This window comes from Pongo pygmaeus, chromosome 9 (assembly GCF_028885625.2).
Source record: "Pongo pygmaeus isolate AG05252 chromosome 9, NHGRI_mPonPyg2-v2.0_pri, whole genome shotgun sequence".
Taxonomy (NCBI): domain Eukaryota; kingdom Metazoa; phylum Chordata; class Mammalia; order Primates; family Hominidae; genus Pongo; species Pongo pygmaeus.
The window spans coordinates 55,260,809-55,280,632 of NC_072382.2; the positions used below are offsets into that span (position 1 = coordinate 55,260,809).

The following is a 19,824-nucleotide window of genomic DNA, read 5'->3' on the forward strand; positions in this document are numbered from 1 at the left end:
CCCAACAGGGAAGTGACCTTGTGAGGTGACCAGCACACCCAGTCTCAGAAAGTGATGCGAAAAACTTAGCCTGTGTGTTTTTTCTTCAGTTTTTAAGTTGGATACTTTGTACTTCTTCCATGATAAAAGTATTCTCTCACCAAACAGAGGGAAGGAGGCAGAGAATAAGAAAATCCAAGCCCTGGGTGCTAGCCCAGAGAAAGCTATTTGACTCTCTTGAGTGGCTACAGATGGAGCAGGGGGTGGAGGGAGTGGTAAAGAATAAGCTACCCCAAAAAAAGGAATAAAGAAGGACCCCTGGACACTGGCTCTAGTGTGCCACTGACTTATGTTGTATCCCTGGACAAGTTACTTCTTTTCTTAGTGTCAGCCAAATATTAGGTTCCAGCCCATGCTGAGGTTTGAGGGGAGTGTGTGGATGGGTGGCGAATGGCTGAAAGAACACCGCGAGTGGGCGGGGGGAGGGGGGTCGCGGGTGGGCACTGTAGGCAGGTGAAATATGGTTTTATTCAGCTGCTCTCTCAGCAGCAGCTCTCTCACACTGTTTGCCTTTATCTCAGCTGCCTGCTCCAGCTCTGCTGCTCCTGCCATTCCCTCAGTTACAGCTGCATTCCCTGGCCTGCAAGGCTGGCTGTCCCTTACAAGGTCAACAGCTTCCCTCTCTCCCTTACAAGGTCAACAGCTTCCCTGTCTCCCTGTGGGCACATGCCATATGTACAGCGTCAGCAGGGCAGTTATACCTTTTACAAACAATAGTGGCTCTGAGCCAGGTGATGAGCCTTCCCATGTTATGCCTACATAGCTGTGATTATATAACCAGTGCAGTTATGCACCTGTGCTCCAAACTCACTGAGTCACTCTGACCCGGATGTCTGCTTCAGCCTATTCTTGACCAAAGCACATCCATGTACCTTGCAATCCACCCTCTAGGCTAAGGGAAACATAGGCTTTGGATATACAGGTTATACACATAAGCTTTGGGTACACAGGCTCAATATATACACACAAGCTTTATATATAAGTTTGGGGAACGTAGGTTTGATATACAGGCTTGGCACACAGGTCTTACATTCCACCCCCTTGACTGAGGGGTGTTTTCTTAGTGGGGACCCCACAGGGCAGCACCCTGAACCTACAGGTTACAGCAACAATATAGGGTGTAACAACCTATTCCTAATATCCCCACTATACTACTTATGATTATTAGGGCCCAACGCAGCGTAGAGCCCAGAGATGCCCACCACCTCTGTAGGGGGTCATCAGTAAGGCATTCAATCGCCTTAATCTCCCATGACAGACATCCCTTAAAAGCTCCTGTGTTGTATCTCAACCAGTGTCCGTGGAACCCCAAGTCTCTAGCTATGTCCAGTTCTTCATGGAAGCTGGAGGTACATGCCAGGGCAAGCTGTCTGCAGCTGCTGTTGGAAGGGTGGTGCAGATCCAACAGTTTGAGACACTGGTCACCTCAGTGTTGGTGTGGGCCTAGTCCACAATGCTTTGGAGCATGTCAACCTACAGCCGAAATGACGAAGCAGACACAGGTACTAACAAGGGTAAATCACGTTCCTCAGGCAAAATGCAGGCTAATTTTTCATCTCTGGGTAACAATGCAGCTGCCAAGGCCTTCTGCCCTGGGCAATGGTACCACACCTTATCAGTTCCCCATGGTTCTTTTGGATCCTGTACCTGTGCCAAAGTCACAGGGGAGCTTCTAATAGGCCACACAGACAGTACACATGTCCCCTGGAGGAGGAGCCCTTCCTTGGCCATTCCCCTACAAACGGTTAATTGTGGAGGCCACACATTAAATACCCAAGGAGTACCATGTAAGTTATACTGCAGTCCCTACCCACCCCCAGGGGGCTACGATAGCCAACCATCTGCAAACAGCGGCTTGGAGAGTTTATGGCTAAGACTAGGTTTTCTGTTCCCTCTGCCTTCAGGGGTGTTGGAGCAGGCAACAACAGATTATCATTGTCCTCATATCTGGTTGGAGAAGGTCATCCTTCCTCTCATAGATCCAGCCATATGGCCTGGTCCTACATGGGTTGGTGACTAACTAGCTAATTCTGTAACTCTTAGGTGATTTACCAAAAGGTTAAGCCTTGATAAATTGCTCAGCTATCGGTGCAGATTACCAGAGGTGTTACTTCCTTGGTGATCATCATCCATATTGCCCTGAGTTCAGCTCATTAGCTACTTTGCCAACACTTGGTATCAAACTTTATAGTGTCAGTACTAGGCTGTACTGCAACAGCAGTCCAGGTAGCAGCAGTGCTCTGGCTAGACCTATCTGTATACTATGCCTCATCAGAAATAGGGGGGTGTCCTTCCTTAAACGGTGATGGCTCAGGGTCTAGGGGTACCTCAGGCCCCATGGCCTTATCTTGCATTAGGACTATAGGCTTCAATAACTCGTGTAACTCTGCTGCTAAGGGACTTGTAGAGTACTCCATTGCTCTAAGTAGGTGTCCCACTTTGCTAAAGTGGATGTCTGTGCTATCCCAGTCTGTGGGGTTGTTACCCACGAATGCACCCATCCTGCTATTGGGTAAGCTGTGCACATGACAACTGTAGCCTGTCCTGTTACGTTCTTATGAGCCTGAAGGGCAGCATATGCAGTTACTAACTGTGTCTTTATCAAGGAATACTGGAGCTCAGCTCCCTTCCATAGTTGAGACCCAAAGCCTACTGGTGTATTCAGTGCTCCATGCACTGCTATACGCCCTAACTGAAACTGTCTGTGGTCACATGCACATCACATTTCAATGGACACCCCAAGTTTAAATGGACACCTCTGGCTAACTACCCGTAGGGCTTGTGTCTGCAGAATTGCCTGCTGGCTGCCAGAAAGACTCTCTCAACTGCATCATCTCAATCTCAGACATAAGGAGCACTGTCACTTCTAAACCTGGGCGGTGTCCTGCAGGGACTGAGCATGTACTTCCCACAGTGCAGTCAGAAACACCCATCCAACTCTGCCGGTGAAGATGCATTCCTTCTTGGTGCTGTGAGCTTTCAGCTGCTTCAGTGCTTTCTCCACACTTACAGGAGACCGGTCCACTGCCTCTCACATTTCCACTGGGGATCATCAAAGCAGCACCACTGCCACAGGGTACCACAGCCCATGCTGAGGTCACATAGCCGAGCTGGGAGCCTCGGGGCTGAAGAACCACTCACCTTCTCCTGCCAGCTATGCCAAATGTCATGCCAGATATTGGGTTGCAGCCCATGCTGAGGTTCGAGGGGAGTGAGTGGACAGGTGGCGAATGGCTGAAAGAACACTCAGGGAGCTATAGGCAGGTGAAATATGGTTTTATTCAGCGACTCTCTCATCAGCAGCTCTCTCACACTGTTTGCCTTTATCTCAGCTGCCTGCTCTGGCTCTGCGGCTCCTGCCGCTCTCATGCTTACAGCTGCATTCCCTGGCCTGCAAGGCTGGCTCTCCCTTACAGGGCCAACAGCTTCCCTCTCTCCCTCTGGATGCATGCTGTATGCACAGCGTCAGCAGCGCAGTTATACCTTTTACAAACAATAGTAGCTCTGAGCCAGGTGATGAGCCTTCCCATGTTATGGCTGTGATTAAATAACAAGTGGAGTTATGCACCTGCACTCCAAACTCACTGAGTCACTCTGGCCCAGATGTCTGCCTCAGCCTATTCTTGACCAAGCACATCCCTGTACCTCACACTTAGCATCCCAAAAGCTCCCATCTATAAGATGCAATCACATCCATCTCACAGAGATATAAAGAAGATCAGGTGAATGTATTAATCATCTCTAGAGAAATATAAGACACGAACCTCAACTCACTAATGATTAAGCAAAAATTCTACATTTTCCTCAGCGTAGTGTTATGCCTCTGAGGCTAAAATGTCAAAGAATACAAGAAACTTGAATCAGCATTTCCCCAGTCCCTTTCTTGCTTGTACTTCAGCCAAAAACAGCATCAGACCTGGAAAGCAGATATTAGCAAAAGTACATTGAAGGATTCGTTAGTCAACTGCTTTGGTGAGGATGTACCAGGACTAATCACAGCCTAGGGCTGTTTACCTCCAATGAAAATAAAATTCCATTCTGGGTAATACAGGCATTCTAAGTGTCCCAAAGATGCCAGCTGATGGCCAAAACTTGAAGCCTGTAAGTTCAAATGTGTGAAATTTGCTGTCAGAAAAGTGAGACCCTCAGACTAATAGACTCTAATGAGTAGGGATGCAACATGGCATTCCTGAGGGAGAGTTAGAGACACCATCACACCAGCACTTTAAGGAGGAGAGAAATTATTTCCACTCTAATTGCCAATGAAAACCCTCAGGTGTGGGTCCAGGCACATTAGCTGGCTGGCTCTGCAACTCTAGAACCCTTGCTGGGAGAAACATTCACAACAAACTAAAAAGGATAATCTGGAGAGAAAAGTCACCTGGATTTGGGGTTTGTGCAGGAAAAAGAGTGCACAGAAACATTTTCCGTGCAAGCCTCTTCATCCTTACATCCTAACCCCAATATACCACCTAAAAGAGGAATAGCTGAGCAGATGCAGCTATAAATCTGTTTTCTTGTGTCCAACAGCTCTGGCTGCTATTATTTATAACATTAGTTTAATTAAAGTTTCCAAGGAGATAGATGAATCTTGTTACAGTAGTATAGAAAATCAGTTCTTTTCAATGACATCAGCATCCCTGATCTACCTGGAAAACTAATGCACTGTTTGGAATTCTTTGTTTTTGTTTTTGTTTTTTCAATTAAAAAGTCCTCATGGCTCATGCATTTTTTTTTTATCTCCAATGCTCTTTTCCAACAAGTGAAGCATAAAAGGAACAGAGAAAACTAATATATGAATGTGTATATGTTTTTTCAAACAGAGTTTCACCAGGTGTATTGTTCTGGTTTATTTTCTTTCCTTGCTTTTCTTTTTTAAAAATAACCATGCATATCCAACAAAAATAGAGTAAAATTACAACAATAAAGATGCAAGCATCAATAATTTTCCTATCAGAAAATATATTTTTCTCTTGCAGCCTATTTTCCCCCTCCATTCATCTATATAAACCCATGTCCATGTAATACAATGACAACATGAAACGTGACTGAAGGCAGGTAGATGAAATCACTATGAGTTGGAAATGAAGTCTTATTTTCCTCTCTATTCTAACACATCTCAGGCCTCAGGTATGCAACAAAATGCTTTCTTTTTAATCCACTCGTCGCCTCAGGTAGCCAACAGACCATCAGATAAAGGAAAGAGTCTATTGTATTTTTTCCCAGTTCTTCCTATTTGCAAACTTGAAAGCCCAGGAGTGCAAGTGGATGGAAAAAATGCAGGTCACTCTCTCATCTTCCACTTCAAATAATCCTTTCACCTCCTGTCTCTCTTTGCCTCTGAGGCAATCATTAACGAAAGGCATATTTAAACCCACCAGAAAAAAAAAAAAAAAAGAAAAAGTTGAAGGTTCTTAAAAATTAGAAATAGGTCTGCTACTGATGTTAAAAGAACATAGGACAAGGTTAAACTTGGAATCCACCTAGTGAGGTTGACATGAATATGCCACAGGGTACATAGCATGAGTAGAAATGTCGGGGCTCAGTCAGAATGAGATATCCAACACTGTAATGGTCAGGCTGCCTTAGCAATTAAGCAGACACTCTCTATTTTGCCTGAAAATCTCATTTGGAAAGTATTATATTGGCCATCTATATCTTTAACATTAGCTCTATTTCCTGTTATTTAAATCTCTGTGACTTAGCAGCATCCAAGGCTTCTTTTACTTCAGCATTCAGAGGATGTATGTCTTTCACAGCACAACTATCCATCATCTGCTTGCTACTGTGCACTGCCCTCTGTCACCAAGCTACCAAGGCCTCCATGGCCAGAAAAGCCTGCATCCCACACAGACTGTCCACTGTCGCATGTCTGAGGCGGAGAACTCAGGAAGAAAGAGCACAAGGTGGAGAGAAGAAAAGGCCAGCATCCATTAGCATCCAAAAGTACATATTCAGTATCTACTCCAGCAAGTGATTAAAAAAAGAAAAAGGGAGAGTGAGCATCCAGGAGAAGTGGGCTTTGGTCTTTGCTCATCAGCAGCATGTTGCACCGCCAACTCACATATAAATTCAGATGATTGCAAACCCCTGCTGGTCCACTACAGAAGTGGCACTTTGAAAAGGACAAGCTAAGTTGCTCTCCACGGTGCTAAAGGGGGGAGGGGAATGCAAGCCATGAAATAAGACTTGTGATGAGATAGAATCAGGAGATACAACCAGAAGGCTAGAGTAGGAAGGAGACTTAAAAGTCATCTAGTCCTAGCCCCACATTTTATACTTAGGAAGCTAAAGCCCAGAGACAGTAAAGGACTTGGACTTGCCCAGGGTAATACCAATTTCTTTCAGTTCAAGTTTTCAGTCAAGAGAATTTTTGTGCTAAAAAGCCAGACTTTCAAAGTAGAGAAGCAAATAGCACACATTTTGCTCATCCATGTGGGCTTTAAAACATCCAGAAAATTAGAGCAAATGAGTTCCCTCATTTGTAAAGTCAAAACTTCACACCCTTTCATAAAAGCCATGATAATTTTGCCTCATGAGTGGTGGGGAGTAAATTTCTGAACCACTCCTCACAGGAATAAAAAGGGAAAGAGGGCATGTCACTTTCTCAAAGCCCTGCCAGGATCAACAAAAAATCTTTCACAGGAGGAGGTGTTTCTTTCCCCACTCTGACTCAGTTACAAATTTTTAAAGTGAATCTATTGGTGTAAAAAGCATGCAATACTGTGCTGCACTATAGACCAGAGAACTCAAAGACAAACTACTGGCGAACCTCGCTTAGGATCTGGAAAGTAGAATAACCTCAGAAACCTCACATTGTTCAGTGAATCTACATTACACATTATGTCCTGAATCCATGGGATATAAGCCACTATTTTCACAGAGGTAAAAATTTGACTAAATGTTACCCATTTTCAGTACAATATATTAAAACCTTCTCTATATTATGGTACATGTCTGTTGTGCTTAATGATGTCATATGTTCATACAGAAGCTTAACATTTTCAGAGGATTTGGCATATACCCTCTAGCTAAATTCCTACCACAACCCTATGGTAGAAGAATTCATATTACTGCCATTTTACAGATGCAAGCGCAGTTTCTGGCATATGAATGAGTGAATGAATGAATGAATGAATGAGAAAATTAGACATAGATTTCTTGCTTTCACACTCCTGCATCATTACATAAAAATCACATTTTATAAATGGCAAAACCAAGACTAGGGTCCAAAATATGTTTCCATCTAGATTACACCACAGAGCGCAAATGCCTCAAATATGAAACATGGAAAACAAATCTTTCCTTTTCCTCCCCTCTCCCACACTTCCTTCTCTGTCTCTCCCTACAGACCTTCCCTCACTACCAACTCGATGCTACTTACCCATACATGCTTTTCTCTCACCACACTAGAATTGGCACTGTTATGCCTGTGAGATAAACCTTGTTCTAAGCCTGACTCATGTGACTGGTACAGAATCAGATCACATAATGGTGAAACTATAAAGCTGTGGAGATTGTCATGCATTTTCACCTAGGCTGGTAAGAAATTGAAAGGTTACTCCAAGTCCCCCAGGAGCTTCCCCCAAGTCCCCCAGGAGCTTCCCCCAAGTCCCCCAGGAGCTTCCCCTACTGTGATCTCCCAGACCTGATTGCCTCTACCAGGAATCTAGCAATACATCATATACTGACTGCCTTGCCACGTCTCTTGCCTTGTACTGTTACTTAAATTTACACACGAGTATGTCCTATCTTCCTAGCTTGCTTCCCATCTCTTCCTAGACAACCTGAAGCTGCTTTGTTAGTTTGACATGAGGCATATGCTAGCTTCCAATTTTATTTTAATTAATTTTGATAATGAGTTGTGCTCTTGTATTTCTGTTTATGAAGTGAAGAACATATCAGTTGGAGAACCAGGAGATTGAGAGTCTCAGCCTGGCTCTCTTGAAAGCTGAGACCTCTGATAGTCATCTCTTAATTTCCCTCTGCATACTACAGCAGAAATGCTTGTATAAAACCAATGTCATGCATTATACTTGTGATTTAACCACCACAAAAAATACAAGGTTAAATAATATGTTGGTAAGTAGTTGCGGAGCTCTCTGGAAGGAAGATGCCATATCAACAGATTTCATTATGAAAAGCCTACACATATAAACAGATGCTCACATCCTGAAATTACTCTGAAATTTTAGATAGAAACCTTGAATTACTGACTCATTCCGTGATTTGTAGCAAGTTTAGTTTTGGATTCTGCATACATTTCAAGATCAGTTGTATGCAAAAATTGGATGTGTTCTGTGGATAATAAATGGCATGTGTTAAAAGTAAAAGATAAATATGTTTAGTCTAGTCTAGACTAATCACTTGTTAACTCCCTGTCAAGGTGACAATCGGGCTGCAGATGTGTGTGTATGTGCCATACACATTTGAACAAGTCTGAAAAAATAAGAGCTAAGGTGAAATGTGATAGACTGCACTTAAGAGCTGAATTTTTCCAGCAATGAGGCATAAGGAGTTTAACACAGGGTAGGGACGCCAGCATATTACAAAAAGTGCTGGCCAAAGGCTGGGTGAATTAAAAGCCATCCATCTCTTAGCTGCTGAGGAGCTCAGCTCTACTGTCACTTCAGGACCAAGATGCTGGGAGTTCACTGTTTCCAGCTCTTTCCACTGTTCAGCTGCCATTGCGAGTTATCAAATCAGCCTGCTTGCAGGGCTCCTGTCTGCATCCAGGCTTCCTCTGATACCCAGGGACTAGGCCCAATCACTGTGAGGGGCTCTGGTGGTTTCAGAACGAATTTAAAATGACTAAATGAATAAGCCAAGAACTTCCTGATGGCAAGGACTCTTATTTCCTTGTATCCTACACAGCCTGGCAGAGATAGTATGCTCAATAAATAAATTTGATGGGCTGAATGAAAATTAAAAGTTACAAATAAAGAGAAGGAAATAAAATTCATTTTGTTGTGAAAGGGAAAGGTTGCTTATGCACTGAATCCCAGATGTTGGTGGATTCTGTCCTTTGAGTAATAGACACAGGCTGTAAAGTGAGCTGAGAAGGGAGAGGGTGAATCTAAGGAAGATTTGTTCAGGTTTCATTCTAGGCTTTATTGGCAACTCTTAATATAAAAGGCAGCCAGAGAAAAACCCAAGGCAATGGAGATAATCAGTCTGCCCACCCAACTGAATGGTTCCTTTTATGTTTCTAGCTTGAGGTAATCTGCTATCCACACATCAGGAACTTCTAACTAGGCCCAGCTAAACAGCTGAAGCAAGGAGAAAAGTGTCTCAGTAGCAAGCAGAAAGTGTTGAACCGACTAAATTAGCAGTTGCTTTTCTTGTGACAATTTGTACAATTAGGTCTGAAAAAGCTGTTTCTCAATTCTGACCTAAAAAAATAATGTGCAAAATCCTGCCATAGTAATATTCCTCAGAGCAATGGAATTATATGGGAAATCTATTCTTGATTTTAGATGTTTTCATGGTCCCTGAACCTTCTGTAGTATCTCTCCCTTGGGAAGACTCCCTGGTGTGGTTGTGACCTTGTCTTTGGCAGTACATGTCATTAGCACACTATAGAGGTGACCTGGAGGGTGGGTTAGACTAAGGCTTTGGAGATAGATTCAGACTCAAAGTTTTGGTTATATGCTTATTATATTATGTGATTGACACCTAGTTATTTATCTTGAGATATTCTATTTCCAAATCTGCAAAATGAGTCTAGTAAAACTGTCCCCATATGGTTATCTTAAGGAATACTATTCCTAGAACATTACCTGGCCTATAGTAGAGGCTCAATAAATGTATATCCCTTCTCCAGCACCAACGCAAAGGGTTCCATCAATTAGATTTCACATCTTTCCAAGCAGCTCCCAGGATTAGCAATATAAAACATGTGGCGGGGAAATACTAGAAAGGAACAAACTACTCACATTTAATCTTGGCCTTCCCTCATGTACCAAATAAAGTGTCAATGGTCCCTACTATTGGGCTAAATAGCTTAGTAGTAGCTAGATGCAAACACTCATAGGTCAAACTGGGGTTCAAATCCTGGTGCTGCCATTTATTAGTAGCAGGATTACAAATATATAATCTCAGTTTCCTCATTTTAAAAAGAGGAAAAACTAATAGGATGAGTATTGAATAAGTTAATCTATGTAAAGTACACAGCACTGTGCCTAGCACAATCAAAATTCAAATGTTATCTAACATCATCTCCTTTCATGCTCTAATCAGCAGAACACTACTGTGTGAGAGGTTGAGAAAAACTCTGAGAGTAATAGGGATCAAAAAATAAGAATCACAAAGTAGTAATGGATAGCTGAAATTCACTCTCTGTGAGGGTGGGTGAGACTAAAAGTGATAGAACCAGCATCTTGATATATGGGACAGAGCTTCTGCTACTGTAAAGTTGGCAAGTTCTGGCTGGGAAGACACTTGCGAAGAAGGTAAAGTTTGTTTCATGCGTTAGACACTACCCTCTCCTTAATCCTTTTCTCCTTCTTACCCTCCTTCAGGTAACTGGTCTTCCAAGACTTCATTTATTTGTTGAAGCCCAACCTCTCCACCAAATTCCTTCCCCTCTTTCTAAACCAGTGGTTTTGAAACACCAGTCCATGCACCAAGGGTAGACTGCCTGCATGGAACCTATATGGAGGGCTTGTTAAAAATACTGCTTCTCAGGTTCCACCCTCAGGGAATCTAATCCAGTAGGTCAGAGGCAAAGCCTGGTCATCTATTTTTTTAATATGTTCCCCAGGTAATTCTTAGGTATAGTCAGATTTTGAAACCATGTTTCTAGACTTTTCCTACATGAAAATCAAAATTTACTTTCCTTATGACCCAGTCTTTTGGGGCCATTTTTTCTCCTGACCTACCTGAAAAATGTATTTGTGTTTAGAGTCTACGAATCATTAACTAGCAGCAACTTCATAAGTTTTCCCTCCAAGATCTTACATAAGGGACATGTTATGCCACAAGCCAAAGTATGAAAAATATTAAGAAAACAGAAGGAATATTTGGAACACCCTCAGTCAATTCTTTATAAATGGCAATAACTCTAAAGAATACTGTGAACTACAGATCTCCCATCCTCTTCTCACTCTCCTGGTAGAGAGGTCATGGTTGCCATGAAGGACGTACAGAGTATGAAAGTTTGAAGGCAGGGTCAAAGAGGTTCCATTGATATGCGGAGTAAATAACAACAACCACCATAAACGTGGACTGAGCACTAAAGGCCAAGCACCAGCTAAGAACTGCTCCAGAGAGAAGAATGTCAGGAAACGAGTAAAACTTTTAGAAGGAAGAAACAAAAAACTGCATAGCAAGAAAACAACAGTATCTCTAGGACTCTTAAGTTGGAAATTACGAAACTAGGGTTTTGTGGCCTCTTTCTGTCCTGTGGCTTAGAAGGACAAGCAGGGCTCTTCCTCTGCAATCCCATTTGGACAGCATGTGGATGGTAGGTCACAGTGGGTCACAGGAGTGTTGCCTGACAGGCCACTTTAAATCTAGAGAATTGAAGGGGGCAATGAGCTCTTGAAAGTGAAAATGGATATAGCAGCTAAGCATTGGCTTTATCCAGGCTGCCCAGCCCCAGTCTGCAGGGTACAAAGGAGCTAGTGGTTTCTATGGAAACTCTGTCCAGACATACTTATTATATCTGGTGGAAACCACAATTCTTCAGAAGTCTAAAAAGCACCTTAAATAGGTCACATCAAAATGGACCAAGACTCACCTCAAGATGGCAAACCTTCCCTTGAGGCTGACAACAGTTCCCTGCCCTTCCAACTCTTCTAAAAGAGACTGCAGAGCCAGAGTGGCAGGCACATTCAAGGATCTTCTCATTAGAAATGTGGTCTGAAACTGACTTGGAATATCTCTCCTCTTGATGGTTTTTGGAAGGGAGGCTATCCCCAGTATGCCTGTTCTTTATCCTGGGTTCAAGGGAGCAAGCCTTGTGTGGCTGAAAAGTCATTTTAACTTTGATGGCATCATTAATGAGAATCAACAATGCATGGGCACTGCTCAGAATGCAAAAAAAATCTGTAATTGGACTCGGGTCACTATCCATAAGGATTTTCAGTGGGTTATGGAGAGATAAAAACTTTCCCCTTGAACACCATTATCCAGCTGTCCAGCCATAAATGATCCAATAGAAACCAATGGTCTCCCTCCTTCTTCAATTTTCATTAAACCTGGCTCCAGTGACAGACAAGGGAGACAACATTTCCATCCCACCCCAACCCAAAACCTCCTGTGAAACCCCCTAGTCCCACCATCCCCTGACAAGCTGGAAGGCTCATTCCTCTGGAGAAAATACATGGCATCAATTCCAAAAGGCTCAAAGAACAGTCTCTTTAAGAAGCCTCCATTTGGAAAAGATATTTAAGCAAAGGTGAGCTTGATGAAGTGAAATAGAATTAGCTGCTTCAGTGGCACAGGCTTCTCAGATTCATTCCAAGGTAGACAAGCTTATTCGCTCCCAAGTGGAAAGAACTCAACAACAATATATCACCGTTAACTGTGATCACAGCTCCATGGAATTCCAGCCAGTGCCTGGAGCACACTGAGGTGCACTTACTATTCCCTAATCTGCAATCAACCTTCTGTACATTTGCTCCTAATCACGGGATACAGTTTCATCTTAATGAACTGTTTTCTTATCATATTACAGTTGGTCATTTCAGCATGCCTAATGTCCCATTTGGTAGGTTAAATTACAATTAGGGTCCCTTGGTGTTTGTTTCCTGGCAAGTCTTGAAGGAATTTGATATTTTTTCCCCTTTTCCATTGCTTGATTTCAAGGGCAGAATCAGCAACGCTCAAAGACAAAGAAATACCTGTTACAGTCGACATGGAGCAGGAGGTGAGAGGCGCTAACTGACAGTGCAACCTTGTGCCATTGTCCATCTGCCATCCGGTAAGGAAGTGCCTCTGTCCTTGGCTTCCCATTGTGTACGTAGTGATACCGAATCTCATCCCTCAGGCCGCTGCTCTCCAGTTCAAAATAGCTGTATGTAAAGGAACAAACATCTGTTTTATTTTAGTTCTGGATATCACAGCCATCATCAATCCCTCAACCCCTTACTACCAGGTCTCTCACAATCTAAAATTAGCTAAACATGGCACAAAGAGCCAAGACTTCAAATCAATTCACCGTAGGACACCCAATGAATCTGTTATCTGAGAACCCTCATGGCAACATCTTGAGCCTCTGAAACAGAGATCAACTGATCCACCGTGAGGTAACAAGCCACAGCTAATTAGCAAAACTCAGTGCAGTGTTTCTTAAATACTTCGAAGTACAAATCAGGACCCTCATTCCATGAATGTCTAAAACAGGCCATTCATGTGGAATGGGTCTATTGATGGTTATTTTTAGAACTATTATCTTTACTTTTTCAATAATTAAAGGGAAACAGAAGTCATATTGGACATCAGGGATTGAAATACATTGTCAGAATGAAAAGATTAGTCTTTTTTCTTCTCTGTAAACAAAAAGATATAATTGAATAACAATTCCTAGATAATGAGTAGGGGAGAAAAGGTTGAAGCTAGTCATGAAATATGCAATTAAGTTTTTTCTTTTCCAAGATTATGATCCTGTTTTTCAAACCCATAAGAAATTCTTAGCCTTACCACTGTGGTCTGCACTTCAGTCATAAAATGCTACAAGCAACTTTGGGACACTCCTCAGGCACACAACAGGGCTGGTACTTTCACAGGTGCCAAAACTATTTTGTTTCCTATGCCTCTCTTCTGAAATGTGTCATTGTCATCAATATTGGGCCTGATCTCACTGCCAGGGCTTGCACTAGGTATTTCACATATACTAATTTATCACTCAAAAAACCTATGAGACTGGTATTATCTTTTTTAAAAAACTTAAAAACTGAGATTAAGGATTAAACACACCCAAACCAGATTTATACTGAGATCTAAATTTGACAGTGTATGCACTTTCTGCCAGTTTGTTGCCCATCCCAGAGGCATGATGACAAAGTGGTGAGGATAGCCTCACCAGACACTAACTCCACCAACTCATTCATATAGGCAACTCCAGAGTGATTCCCCTAGACAAGTAACTAGGCTTAATCCCTAGATTTGGAAGGGCCTGCTGCTTCTGTTCTAATCCAATGAGCTGGCTAACCCCACGAGCCAAACTGTATTTAATCTAAAAGAAATGCATCTTCTATGAGGACTAAAACGAATATATCAGGAAATTCAGCCTCTATTGTGCCTGAATCCCAAAAGTCATGCCAAAGAACAAATACATATTTCTTGCTCATCTTTCACAGATCTTTCCAAAGTAAACAGTGAAGGGCAAGCAGAGAGTCAAGACCAGCCTCTGACCCACCTCATTTGCACCAGTACAAAGAATCATGCCCGAGGTCATAAACTAAAAGAGGTTATTTATACCATAGCAGCCAGCTTCTAGGCCCAGGTTCACACTTATTAGTAATAATTTATGTAATACATACTTTATAAGACTGCACAAAAGGAAATGCTTTAACAAAGAAGACATTTATTTTAAGGGAATTCTCCAGTTTCTTCTAAGTTGTTAGAACACTGAAGAATCAAACAATCAGAGAACTTAGAGGTCAAGAAGATGTTACAGACTATTGGCCATTCATTAATTCATTCAACATGTCTTTACTGAACACATAATGAAAAACTAAAAAGGGGTTTAAAATATATATCCCACTTCTGAAGGTGCTTTGTGACTAATGAAGAAGGAAGTAAAATATGTCCCTCCCCCCTCCCAAAAAAAAGGTGGAAAATTGCCTAACAGGAACAAAGGAGGAGGCAAAAAAAATCATTTAATGAATGATTGTCATGTGCCAGGAATATGGCAAGTGCTTTCATAGACATCATCTTTTTAATTTCTTTAAGGTAGATTTCATTATCCCTATTTTGTAGATGATCAAAGATATTAAGTATCTTGCCCAAGACCATTTAGCACCTGTATAGAAATGCACCACGAACTTATATTTGAGATCTTACCAGGATTCACACATCATGAGAAATCTCTCAATTACTTCACTTTGACCAATAAGCAACTACTGGGGGAAGGGACATGACCTTGAAAGGGCTTCAATCAATGACAATTAGAAATACTCACATAAGTCACCTGATGGAATCATTAAACAGGGAGGCAAATACATTTAACCAGATTTCATCATTATTTTTGGGGTTGTGGCCTCATTGAGCAAGTGTTCAATGTATTATAAACAGATCTCTTAGAGATCACTTTATAAAGCACTGGAGTCAGTGATTACATTGGGGTAATCACAAATATATAGCTATGAGAAAAGAAGTCTGTCTTAATGTCAGGCAAATGATACTTGTATCTTAGACTGAAGTTTCTGGCCACATCCTGCACATACTCAAAAAGTGCTGCATCTCATGCAACTTGGATGAAAATCAAGATGATATATTTTTGAAAAAACATATCAGATAACTGCTGAAGCGGCCTTAGCAATAATAAAAACACTGGATGGCTAAGCAACATCTGGTTAAAGTTCTTTCATGAGGGCTGGGAGGAAAATAAGGCAATATTTCCAGGCAGTAATGCTCTACAAATAAAGATGTGAGGCAACTCTGAGCAGAAAGTCATTTGGCCTGATGGGATTTGGCTGTAGCCTGGAGGGAAGACTCATGTTTTCTAGTAGAACCTTGTGACTCAGGGTGGTCTATAGACCACCAATAGCAGCATCATCTGTGGAAATTCAAATTATTGGGATAACCCCAAGGACTACTGCAGCAGAATCTGCATTTCAACAAAACTCCCAGATGATTCATGTTCTATGTTTACATCTGTGTTTAAGAAGCACTATAGTAGTATGCCAGGTGTTGCCTTACTTTCTGGCCAGCTGGTCATGAGGGGAGCAGAAGTTTGACGCTATGAGCAAGTGAATAGGAGCCATGTGGTGCTGCCAGGTAGAAGGAGGACACTGGAAGTGACAGTAGGCTGGTATCTAGTGAGCAATCTACCCCTAACCAGTCCTCATTCTTTAGGACTCAGGTGTATTGGGGTCTTTTCAAGAGTCTCTGGGGAGGGCAGCTGTATAAATGATAAAACTATAAGCCAGATTTTGTAAGCAAAAGATTTTGCAAGCCCTTAGCCTTGGACCTCAGCCAAGTGTGTTGTTCCAACAAACTGCCTTCACTCCCAGAAAAGTCTGCTCATCCTGCAAATATTTGAAAACAGCAGTGATATTCCCTCTTCTTTTTCAAGCCAAGCATCCTGGTTCCTTCCTTTATACTCCCATCTCCATCTAAACTATGAGCCCCTCCTGGACAAGGATTCTGCCTTCTTCCTCTTTGCAGCCTTCCCCATGTTGGTCACCATGCGCTAGGCATGATCAAATGAATCAATTTTCCACTTAAATACAGCATTCAGGAATAAAGGCATTTGCACAGATGTGGTCTAATGCAAAGTACAGTGACACTATCACCTGCTTTGCTCTGAGCTGTGCACAACTATGCCTACACTGACTTTCTCATCAACTAACACCCCACGACCTTTCACACAAAATGTTACGAAGGCAAATCTTTTCCAACCTGTATTTACTTAGCTGAATTTTTTAAGCCCAGGCCTTTGCTTAAGTGCAAGGTAGACCCAACCCAGAATCAACATGCATAATTCCCCAAAGGTCCACCCTTGGGTATCAGGTACAATCAGTATTACCATGAACTGAAGTCAATTTTCATAAGACTATCTGAATTCCTTAGTAGATCTGCAAATAAATTTAGGAACAATAATTCTAAAAATGTAGGTAAAGATCAATCAAGTTATTTTTATTAAAATTTTTATCATTTTCCCCAAAATCGATACCAAAGGTATCCTATTTTGAGATTACATACATATTAAAATATATAATATAATTTTATATTTATATATTTATAATAAAAATTTTATATTCATATATTTATATAAAATGTTATATTTATATAATATATAAAATATATTATATTTTTATATATATAATAGAAGGGCTTGATATATTCAAAATGTTAAAGTGATTATTGCTGGATGAATTATGTGGCTTTTCACTCTGTGTACAAGAGTGAAAACAGTAAAAGTTAATTTTAGATGGCATCCAGCACTAAATCACAAGTAAAGGTAAAACATTTCTTAGAAAAGGTCTCTTCTCCAGTTATTCTACAAGGATATACACTAGCTATTTAGAGAAATACATCACACCCAAAGAGCTCCAGAGTTAGTGCAGTACCTGTTTACATTCCAACAATGATTTTTCTATGGCCCTGAACAAACCATTGCTTCCTAGGAGTCTGGGTGGAGAGGTCAAAGCAAAATGGATTTGGGAAACAAGATGACATCCTTTCCCAGTGTGTACCCCTAGCAGGACTTTCCAGATACAGAGAAAGCCAGGCAGGTGTCCAGCTACTTTCTATAAAAGGAATAAGCCACCACATATAGAGAGAGAGTACCTGGGTAGATCATTTCCACAAATCCCGGAAAATCCTAAAAATGATGAAAAAAATAAGTTTCCCAGCATACTGCCTACAATTTTGTAGGACCTCAATAAAGGGTAATTCTATTTTTATGGGCAATAATAATAACAATGATAACAAAAATAATATAGCTAACATTATTTATGTAATAATAGCTAATACTTATTGAGTACTAATCATTACTAGGAGAACTGCCTTTAGGTCTGTATATTTCATATCAAAATAATTCCTACCACAAACCTGTAAGATATTTTACTTGTTTTAACAAATATTTCTATAGTAGTGACTATGGGCCAGGCACTAGTCTGCAAATATTTACTCATGTAATCCTCATAACAACCTTAAAAATTACCAACTATTATCATCCCTATTTTATAAAAGATGAAACCAAAGTACAGAAAGATTAAATAACTTGCCCAAGTTTGTATGAGTAGATAAGAATAGATCCAGGATTTAAACAAAAGCAGTCTAGTTCCAGGCTCACTGGGTACAGTGGCATGATCACATCAGGGTCAGAGGACAAAACAGTTCACGTGAACTCAGGCAGCCTCCATCCATGGTTCTCATGATGCCCTAGTCAAGGTATGCTGCCAAGTCAGACTGTTGCAGACCCAGGTGCCAGCCCTCATTCTTTATGCTAATCTCATCACTCTGGAAAGAAATGCTATGGTTGTTCATGCTGAAGCTCTTTTTTTTTTTTTTTTTTTTTTAAATGGAGTCTCACTCTGTTGCCCAGGCTGCAGTGGCACCATCTTGGCTCACTGCAACCTCCACCTCCCACGTTCAAGCCATTCTTCTGGCTCAGCCTCCTGAGTAGCTGGGATTACAGGCGCCCCGCCACCACACCTGGTTAATTTTTGTATTTTTAGTAGAGACAGGGTTTCACCATGTTGGCCAGGCTGGTCTCGAACTCCTGACCTCAAGTGATCCACCTGCTTCGGCCTCCCAAACTGCTGGGATTAGAGGCGTGAGCCACCGTGCCTAGCCCATGCTGAAGCTCCTGTCTCTTTCCTGGTCCTAAGTCCACTGTTTGGCTAATAAAGAGATTAAGCCAACAACACAAGGCAGGTATACCATGCCCCACCTTAGACCAGGGGTCTCAATGGCTATGTGTCCTGAAAAAGAGGCAGTACCACCATTTTTAAGTAAATAGTAGTGGGACTACTGAAGCTTGAGTTGCAACCTGAAACCTGCCAGACAAACCATGTAATTTTTGGCATATCATGTCCCTGCCCCTCTGTGCCTCAGTTTTTTAATGTGTTTTAAATAAAGTAATTATATCTGATCTGCAAAGCCCTAGGATTCCTCAAAAGGCTCTTAGAGTGTATGGCAGAGGGAAAAGATGAGGCCTATAACCTTTTTTAACCAGAGCAACTTCACTGCCATCTATTACATAAATTGGAGTTTCCCGTAAGATTTCATCTGGATAAAAGAGATCCACCTCCAAAAATAGTTTTAAACTATTGAACTAAATAATTTTTAAAGTCCAGCTCAGGTCTAAATTCCTAGAATTCTTATGCTAATTTGCATCTGATTGGTTGGTCAATTAGTTTCATTCTATGCATGATATTATGTCAACATTCAGGCTCCTGACTCCTTATCAGCCTGGAGGAGAGAGGAAGGAGAGGTAAGTGTAGCAGATGTAGCCAATATCTATACCCCGCCTTCTCCCTGGGCACTGGGCACATACTAAAGTATATTCCCCAGTTTCCTTGAATCTAGGAGGGACCACATGAGTAGCTGTCACCAAAAAAAAAAAAAAAAAAAAAAAAACAAAAAAAAAAAAACATGAGCAGAGGTGCTGTGTATTATGTCCAGGCCAAAACAGTTAACATAGGATGTGCCTTATCTACACCAGTAGCGGACTTCCAGTGGAGAATTCTGAGGCCTTATTGGGTGGTGGCACCATATGGTGGAAAAAGTCTGGGTCTATAAATGACTTCATGGAGCAGAGATACCTTTCCTCATGCAGATTAACATTGAACTGGGAAGTAAACAAAAATAAACTTTTACTGATAATCACCAATGAAATTTAGAGATTACTAGTCTACCTTGAGTCAGTAAAGAGAGGTACAGAAACATGAAACTGAAGAAAGGCAAAAAGAAAAAACGCTGAAAAGTAACAACGGGCACAAGTTATTGCTAGTCTATAAGTAAAAAGCAATGGCAGCAGGCATGAACACAGTCATCTCCTGTCCTGTATATCACAGACAACCTGAATTACATGGCTTAATATTCTGTTGGGAAAACAACATCTCCCATCTGGCATACTCTTCTACAATGTGAATTTCACATTCCTTA

The 19,824-nt window shown here is 41.5% G+C and overlaps 1 protein-coding gene across 1 annotated transcript in view; it reads right to left on the reverse strand.

Annotated features, from left to right (window-relative positions):
* The window catches only part of LOC129008626 (protein kinase C-binding protein NELL1-like), a 462,105-nt gene that overhangs the window by 259,192 nt on the left and 183,089 nt on the right, over positions 1-19,824 (reverse strand). The window contains exon 4 of the mRNA XM_054441007.2: positions 12,885-13,055. Coding sequence (XP_054296982.2) covers positions 12,885-13,055 — 171 coding nt within the window. The remainder of the gene's footprint in view (positions 1-12,884; positions 13,056-19,824) is intronic.